Here is a 9,622-nt window from a genome sequence, read left to right as displayed (position 1 = left end):
GAAGTTCAAGATTAACCGCGCGAACATGCATCTATACTATGCACGAACATACGTTGCTACGCGGCCGGCATTCACCTCAGCCGCGATACTGAGGCGTTTTAACGTTGCTCCTACATTAATATATTAAATTTATTAATACATAAATATTTATATAATATATAATATTAATATAGTATTAATATTAATTGATATTAATATAAAATTAATTATATTAATAGGTATTAATATATTAAAGATTGCAACGCTGAGAGACATCCCATTTAGTCGGCAACGAAGTATGATTCTCGATGACAATCGTGAAAACGAGATAGAAGTCCAACGCGAAGACGCGACGACGCGAAAACGCGATACCGCGACAACGCGACGCATCGTTGCTCATACGGCACGATAACGGCAACGACGACGCACTAAGGTGCGTTCAACGCACAAATGCGCGTGCCACATATGAGCCATTGTGCGACTCGTGGCAATGCTGTGCTGACACGCGACGCGAAAGACGCGAAAGCCGTCCGCGGCACGATGACGGCACCGACGACGCGACAAGCAAATTATTCCTCGATAGTTGGCGCGATCGCGTGTGGAAAAGAAATTTGACGGAGCGTCTCGCACTATTACAGTCCTATTCAATTGTTGTCGCGCGAATGATAACAAGACCGTAACATGTAAACAATAGCGCGCTAATGTTTACGTCACCGAAGCAAGGCCGAATACCATGTTATTCATAATTTATTGCCGAAATATTTTACGTATTATGACATATACATACAGAGTGGCCCACCGAAAACGAAACAGATATGTTTTTTGGCATTTAACCCTATTTGTTCGAAAAACGCTCGGACAAGTCAACTTTGTTTTCAAGGGGGACATATTAATTGGCTATTTCTGTTCACCTAACTTCAACCCCAAAAGAGGGGTTAATTTCACCCTAAAAATTTTAAGTGGCAAGAGGTGTCTAAAGGCATACCATTTGAAAGTCTGATAAATTAGCTTTGTAATGGTATTTTAATTTTTTAATTTCGATCATTATTTCTCGAGTAAATGCACTCTAAAGATAGCATTTATTTAATTAGCACTTAGGTGTTAGCATAGTAAATGTTGGAAATGTCCCCCACAGCTTGCATACAATAATACAGATTCTGCTCAAAACGTTGTCGCACATTCTGGAGCATTTGTGAAGTGTTTTGACGGCATTCATTGACGATACATTAAATGCCAAAAAACATGTCTGTTTCGTTTTCGGTGGGCCACTCTGTATATACAAAATATTAAATTATACAAGTATATATTTCAAATAGATTTTAAATCTTTTAAAGGTAAATTTTCTCGCAATTCCGACTTTTTATTTAGAATTCTGGGTAACATTCCACGAGATATAAAAGAAACTCTTAACATTTTTACTCTCCAACCAATATTGCAAGAGATATCACCGTTTTCCGTATGATATTTTGCGGAAACCTGGCAGTATATCTATCATCGGGCGATCATATTGAACGTGAAAGAATTAATTAACTTTGTTAATGATTAAAACTCCTTCGAATTCGAAAGAACACGATTAAAACCATAGGAAATAATAATTATTATAATAGAATATATCTCCGCGTTTTGGAAATCATAATTTTTCATATGTGTCGTATAAAGATATATCCAAGTATTGGGTAAGGTAGAATTTTTCGCATTTCCCGTTTTTATTTAGAATTCTGGGTAACACCCCACGAAACATAAAAGAAACTTTTAACATTTCTATGCTCAAACCAATATTGCAAGAGATATCGCGATTTTTTTATCATTTTTATCTATTATCATTTATAAAAACTAAATGGCACATTTTATAATATTTTATAACACATACACATTTTATAATATTTTAATAATATGCCGTGAACAGCTCTCATTGAAATATCCACTCTTAAAAAGGCATGTTAAATCTACTAGCAAGTATTGTTATCTCTTTTCTGCGATGTTGATTGGTTATCTTGACGCTGTGCGCTGTGCATTACTTTATATCAGTAAAACTGTCATAACTGAGTGACGTATTTGACAGTTCAAATATTAAGTGTATGTGTAATTTTTATTTAATTTATTTTGAGGAAACAGGGGTACTAGAGTTAATATGTAAGTAATTATACACACACACACACACACAAAATGAATGGCGCGTGTGTAGTGCGCTTATTGTTCTAGTATATATATAAAATAAAGATTAAAGCAAATATTTTATGTCAAAATTTGTAAAACATTAAAACTACTAATCAGTATTACTAATCAGTTAAGGTATAATTATCATTTTTGTGTTAGCATATGGAGGAACGTCTTTAAATTATCCTACTACATCTGAAACATGGAATGATAAACTTTACTCCGACAAATTTTAGCAATTAAACTTCAAATTTCAAGTTGAGGAGCACCATTCATTTTCGACTTATCTAAAGCATATACATGATATAATTCAAGATGAGTGGAGTAAAATAGGAATCCCAGTATTGTCAATATGTCTAAGTTTGCGTTCGTATACTAAGAAAGTTATAAGGAGTATAGGGGCGAAGTACTCTTGAATTTAACCTGTTACTGCCGGGATGGGGTGCGCGAGGGTTGTTTACAAGAGTGCATCTCAAGCTGTGCACTGTTCCGCGAACCACGCGCTTGTTTACCTTTTTATCTGACAGCGCTCTTTGTTCCGTGAGCGACAGCAGTTGTCTCTACCTGTGTTTTCCGAAAAAAACAAAGAAACTTAAGAGGCAACTCTTCGTCTTTCCTTTTCCTTCTCTCTTTTTTTTTTGCGCAGCTATCGTAGTTCTGTATTGCACAAGATCCGCGAGTCTCGCAACAACTTCAGGAAACATCCTGTATATCGCCATTATCTGTATTACTTCCTTAAGAACCGAGATTTCTCCTCCCAACGAACGGCGGTAACGTTCGTCGCGCACTTTGCGTAAGTAGAAAGAGTCGTTCGGCATGAAATTACTCAACGAGTGGAGTATTTGAGTGTGCCATACTCCTTATCTATTCACGTTAAGCGCCTAGTAAAGTATTTAGAAAGCTTATAAGAGAAGCGCGGTGCGAAAAACAAATGCGCAAAGAGCGTTTAGTCTCGCATGAACGTCGAATCAATCCCGTTCCGTGAATAACATATTCCGTAGTTTTCCTTGTAGAAAACTTGTTATGGATCTCGAGATTTCACGGTTATCACGACTACGCACAGCATCACAGCTGCGCCACGAAAGCATCCTCTCCTTGTACGTCTGTGTATATGTGGTTTTCTTGGCTTGACTCGCGTGTACTTTATGTGCTCGTTCATGCAAGGATTCCGGATTCGCGGAAGATTCCGCACATACCCATAAAGAAATCAAGAATGCGGTGCGCGAGGACGAGATCAAAGAGAATTACGTCGAAAACAAGCTGGCTGTAAGACGCCAATGTAAAAGACCAATGTACATCGTTTTAGATTCGCTGCAGTGAAAATGAATGCAAGTTATTGATTCTCTTTGCACTCGGCCGTCAATAGAATACTACAGGTCTTCCTCTCCTCCCCCCCCCCTCTCACTCTTCTCTTTTTTTTCTCTCTCTCTCTCTCTCTATACTCCCTCATTCATGAACCTAAGCCTTTTAAAGTGGCAAGCTTGAGTCTATAAGCTCTAACTTCATACAACTTCTGTCGCAGATTAAACTACGGGATTGTTAAAAGCTTTGCTATATATAATTTTCTGTTGAAATATTAAATGTGATGCAATTACGTAATTTATATGATTAACTGAATGATTATGTAATTTATATGATTAAATATACGTATTGTCGAGATTGCATTGTTGAAATAACCATGATTATGCAAAATGTCGGTCGTAGCGAGCGATGCAATCTGTCGATCAAAATTGGAAATCTCGCCGGAATACGACTCTCGCACACAAGACCCCTATATATATAACCCGGAAATTAAAAATATTAGTATGAAACTATGATACGAGAATATGTAAAGAATCTTTATAAATATTATACACACACACATTGGTTTTTAACTACCTGAATTTATTGAAGTAGAGATTAAAATAAATCCCTGAAATTGATTTATTCAATTTTTATTTTATTATTTGCAAAAATAAAAAGAGATATAAAAGAATTTTATAAATAAAAATTCTTTTAACAAGATTCTCTCTCTTTCTCTCTCTCTCTCTCGCTCTCTTTGTCTTAGTAATTTTAATACAGCTACATATTAATACTTTAAATAATTTATAATTATTTAAACAATCGGCAATTATATTATAGACTAACAAGAGTATATAATTTTTCTATATAAAATCTACTTATATTTTTTTTTGCGCGCATTTGGGAAAAATAAAAAGGAAAAATAGCCCAGAGTTTCCGGGAATATTTTATTTTCTTACAATAAATTTAGGCAGCGAATAAAGAATAATTTATCGAAACATTTATTATGTATTTCCAAATTTTCATAATTTTTTTGAATTTCCGATTCAGAAACCTTTCTTTGTCAAGTCCCAGCGATTCAAAAGAGAAGTTTCTTAAAAACGACTGTTTCTCAAACAGCGCCGAGACATAACAATGTCACTGGGAATACGTTCCTCTTTCTTCTCTTCTTTATTTCCATCTACGTCTTCCGTTCCCTGTATGCGAATGTCCGAGAATGTGATGCGGAATTTTATGCATCGACACTGGGCTACGCCCGTCACCTCCGCTCTGTAAAATATTCAGATAAGATCTGTCGGGATACGTCGTCTCATCTACGGAAGCTCGATATGTGCATACGCGGGATATAAAAGCGCGCTGTATGGAAATTGGAAATTGATCGTCGTACCGTTATATCGACACGTCATTCTTATAAAGATATTAAATTCGCCGTTTTTGCGCAAATTTCATTAATTAAGCAAAAGCGTGCTGATATGAATGATACGCGGTTGTTTATAAAACGCGATGTCCGTCATGTGATGCGAAAAGTACAGGAACAGAATAATCTCGTAACTTTGTCCATTTAAACGAAACTGCGCCGACGTCAGTATCCCCTGATGCGATAAAGTACGTGAGTCTGCATAATAACGAAAAATGCAACGATAGAAAAAAAACATTAAAAAATTAAACATGAAAATATTTTGAAAATTTGCGATCGTAATTTCGAGATCAACATGACATATGAGAGAAAGAGAGAGAGAGAGAGAGGGAGAGAGAGAGAAGGAGAGAGAGTTTTGATTCGCCACTAGACTCGTAATTGGAACTGGATTCCCAATGGAGCTATTTCATAATTCAAACGTATGCGCGGCTCTTTTCCCGATAACGCAAAAATTTGAAATAAATCAATGTGTCGGGTGATTTACAGCGAGCATTAAGCATACAGTGCATCGGGAAATCACGTCGTTAATTTCAACCGCGCGCGGTATGACAAGTATCTTATTCTTTCTTCAACAGATTAACGTTACGCGTCAGATAACGCGAATGAGATGAATATCGATGGAAGATTTCTTGAAAGAAACATCTCAGAATAGTATCTTCTATTTATGTAAGATGTTATTAGAAACATATAATTGCGTGCGATTTTTTTTTCTTTCTTTTTTTTTGCGACGTGATATACTTCGGTTTTGTGAATGTTATCGGAAACAGAATTATTCGACGTTAAAAGCAGAGGAATTTATTCATCTCGAGAACGATGTCTCGGTTTTCTATAGTAACAGAACAAAATGTTCTTGCAAACTGCAACGTGATATCACGCTGTGACATCACGGCGTCATCAAATGTGCAATTTCGCGTGAAGAACATATCGCGCGCTCCGCGATTTCGGTTCGAGTTTCGCCGAAGATTGGAGAGATCTTCAAAATGAAAAACAATAAAATTAATACAATGTCGACGATATGCGTTTTATCAATTTTCTCTGTCTTTGATTTTGTGAAAGATGGAAGGAAGCTCTTAGCTTCTCTCCTTCTTAATCTTTCCGTTGTTCCTCGGAAACCGCATTTGTCTCGGAGGCCGCAACGTGACGCCAGATAGGAAGACGGTATCAGACGTCCGGTACACGTACAGTTTCCCTTCTCCCCTCCCGCGAAAGATAGGTTACTGTATGCATGAATGTATATGTGTGTGAAGTCGGCCTCACAGCCTTATCCACACCGATATTAAACTTCGAATAGTTCGTCAAGACTCAGAGGAGAGCAGATGGAAGACGAAAACGCGCAGACGGAAAAAGAGTATTTAAGGGACTGAACGAAATTAATGAAAAGTTCCAATTTACGGCAAAGAAAGAAAAAGAAAAAGAGACAAAGCGCCACTTTTTCACCCGCGAAAGGAGCAAAGTTCGCCGCTTTACTTTTCTTTTTTCAGATTTATCATTGTTTTGAGAGGACTGACGTTTCGAGGCTATCAGCATCAGCGCGATATGAATCGAATATCGAGTGGAGTATGCATCATTCGGTGCGGTTCACTTTTTTCTCTCATCCTTTCCAGACGCCTCTCGACACACATCTCCTCGTATTAAAGTTCGAAGCGCACGAGGAGAGCAGAAATAATATTCTCTGCGATTTAGAACTTGAAACTTGAAGGATGGAAGGGGGATTTGTCTATTCAAATAAATAGACAAATATCTGTTTTTTACACTCAAAAAAGTGGTATTGCAACTACAGCAAAAATTTTCTGAGTGCGCAAAATTAACTGAGGGATCGTTCTGTAGTATCGAAACTCATATTTATCCAATGCAGTGATTAACATTTGGCAATGGGACCTAAATTTTCTAGAAGATATTATTAGAATGTTGCTGCTATAAATTCTATATGTAACAGACAATATTCTAACAGATATAAAAAATAGCGATAAGTTTTTGTTGTGACACCTAGAAATCTACCTATATCAGCAAGACATTTTTTTGAGTGTAAATAAAAATTTTACACGATATTAAAAAATATTCTATTTTTCAATTCTCTAGACTTTTATAATTCCTTTCTTAATTCAAACCATTGTTTTTATATGAAGTATTTTTTGGATTTAGTTTAATAAAAATAAAAAGTTATTCCATTTGTATATAACATTTTGTGATTTTTTTTTTTTTGAAGGAGGGTAGTACTTTTGTAACTTCTGCGCTCTATATAATCGTTTTACTATTATAAAATTAGAAGGCTAGAAGAAGAATATGTGCTACATTCAAAGCTTTACGGCTGTTATTATTACGTAGCTTTATTCCTCATCTTGCGCGTGTATCGCGTATTCTTGAATCTTCGATATCAATACTATATTCGAGAAGTAGATAAATCATTATTTCGTAACCTGATTACGTTCTTAAAATATCATAAGGCCTAATAGAAACTCCATTTATCAAGATAATTGATCGAGTACAATGCACCGGTTCTCTCTCTCTCTCTTTCTCTTCTCAACTACTATTCGCATTACTTATAATGGGACTTTGCCAATGGGCATGTTAACGATTAATTCGTCCTGAAATTCAACGTTCCTCTCGGGCAATCTCTTCATCAATGAGAGAGATAGAGAGAGAGAGGGATAGAGAGAGAGAGAGAGGGAGAGAGAGAGAGAGAGAGGCAGAGGCAGCCGGCGGCCTCCTCTAACTCCCATGTCCATTCTTTTTTTTTGGATCTTCCGGAAACTGCCGCTTTTTCCTCTTGCCTTTGTTTCAAGTACAAAAGAACGATCCCGGGCATTCTGGGAATCGCGCGAACCAGCGATGTAATTGCCCGTACATATCCCGTAGAAAATTTAAAAACGGCAAGAGTCCTTTATACGCAATTCCGGTCGTGCTTTCAACAAAATCGGCCGGCACTGAATCCTCCTATCGTTATCGTTTATCGAGTCGCTAATCCCCGTATTCGACATCCTGTATAAAATTCCGTACGTGAATCAGGATTGCCATTATACACAAATATCCCCTATACACTGTTTGCACTGTACGCATCGCCCCGTTTTATCTCGCGCGGCCATTTTCTGCAGAAACTAATTAATTGAAAGAAATTAAGATTAACTTTCCGTCCGGTGTATGTGCATCCGCGCCGTTATACGCTTTCATTAATTGTAAATGAGAGACAATACCAGCAGAATCATTCTACCGTGGCGACGCCTTTAAACGAAGAGTGTGGAACGTGCGACTAGTTAATCAATACGTAACGGGTTCTGTATAGGGTACATATATATATATATATATATATATATATTTGCACGCTCTAAAGACACGCCAGCGAGCGTTAATTTTATTTCATTTCGATTCCTATTTCTGCGAAAGGCAACTCTCAAATAGGATTCCCTTTGCGTGTCCCGATATTTATCCGTAGGTTTTTCAAAGTGGCGAAAGAAAGATTGCTTGTAACGATATCGAAGAGGAAAAGTTTGCTGGAATCGAGAGGATAAAAATTTTCACTGAGAAAACTTTATAACTAATTGAATGAGTGTGAAAATATCTCTCGTATATAAAATAGGATTATTTATCGTCAAAATCTAATAAAGAAATAATAATTTATTTATTCTGGTACCACATTTCGTTCGTTTTAGGCCAAAAGAAATTTAAAGACATCACTCAATTCGCATCAAACATTTTTCGGTGTCTGAATGATCTTTTACGACGGATGATCACGGAGGATCATCTCGTGGAGCAAGAGATGTGTAATAATGTGTATCTTCTTTTTCTGTTTTAGGTTTATTCGAGACGAACGGCCTACTGGTGCCCGGTACGATGTGCGATTACGAGTATGTCAGTTCGCAATCGACGTCCCATTACGGACGATTCTACTCACCGCGCTACCCGTCCTCCTACCCAAAGAACATCCGGTGCTCTTACCTCTTCCGGGCAAGGTAACTGTAATCCGACCTAGTCGTGAACTTGCGCGCACTGTATTCTATAGGGAGAGGAAGAGTGAGAGAGAGAGAGAGGGGGGGGTGAAGGAAGAGGAGGGCAAGGGAAAGCCTAATCCATATATAATGCATCTCTGCGGCTAATCTCCGCCGTCGCCATATATATCTACTACTGTCTTAGCGAATTTAACGAGACGACAGTCCGTAATCCTGCTCGCAGTTAATTAACGTCCAATTTAGCGTATCGGAGAATATGTTTGATCATCTCGGGCTTAACATTGCGTTTCTCTCTCTCTCGTGCAACTTCCGCAAGGGACAGTCAAATTTCGCGTTTTGAACCGTTAAATCTCTCTCTGATCTCTTGCTAGTCTCGAATCACTGATCAACGTTGAATTTTCGTACCGACGCGTTGCTGCCGTCATCGAAAATTTTCCGGCTTCCCGGTCGGCCCAACTTTTGCCGTTCCTCATCTCGGCTTCTTGTTGTTACTCGCGGCTGCCGAAAGTTTTGTCGCGAGCTGGTTTACAGTACAATGCCATAAAAGCTGCGTACTGCGGAGCTGGGGAGGAAAAAGTGGCAAGTTCTTGGCATGATCCCTCGCAGGAAGCGCCACTATTTTCCAGCCGGTTCTGTGAAACGCGCTGAGATTACTTGCTGGACTCTCGTCGCGATTTATCCGCGAAAACGCGATCCAATATTGACCGACAAAATGTGCACAGGCGGTGATATTTGTTTGCCGAAGTATATATTACATTTAGAAGAAAAGTTTCATCTTCATAAGAAATAATTTTTAATTGTATGATATGTTAAAGAAATATTTTTTTTTTTTCTTTTTTTTAAT

At 37.7% G+C, this 9,622-nt stretch overlaps 1 protein-coding gene across 1 annotated transcript in view; it reads left to right on the top strand.

Moving 5' to 3' along the window:
- The window catches only part of LOC115234262 (suppressor of lurcher protein 1), a gene marked incomplete at its 5' end in the record, with an annotated part of 296,609 nt that overhangs the window by 130,766 nt on the left and 156,221 nt on the right, over window positions 1-9,622 (top strand). Inside the window, one exon of the mRNA XM_029805194.1 lies at window positions 8,625-8,781. Within this exon, the coding sequence (XP_029661054.1) occupies window positions 8,625-8,781 (157 nt within the window). The remainder of the gene's footprint in view (window positions 1-8,624; window positions 8,782-9,622) is intronic.

Source organism: Formica exsecta, unplaced genomic scaffold, assembly GCF_003651465.1.
Source record: "Formica exsecta isolate Colony F162 unplaced genomic scaffold, ASM365146v1 scaffold106, whole genome shotgun sequence".
In the NCBI taxonomy this organism is placed as follows: domain Eukaryota; kingdom Metazoa; phylum Arthropoda; class Insecta; order Hymenoptera; family Formicidae; genus Formica; species Formica exsecta.
The sequence above is the reverse complement of the archived record's forward strand: the minus strand, read 5'-3'. Positions and strand labels throughout refer to the sequence as shown.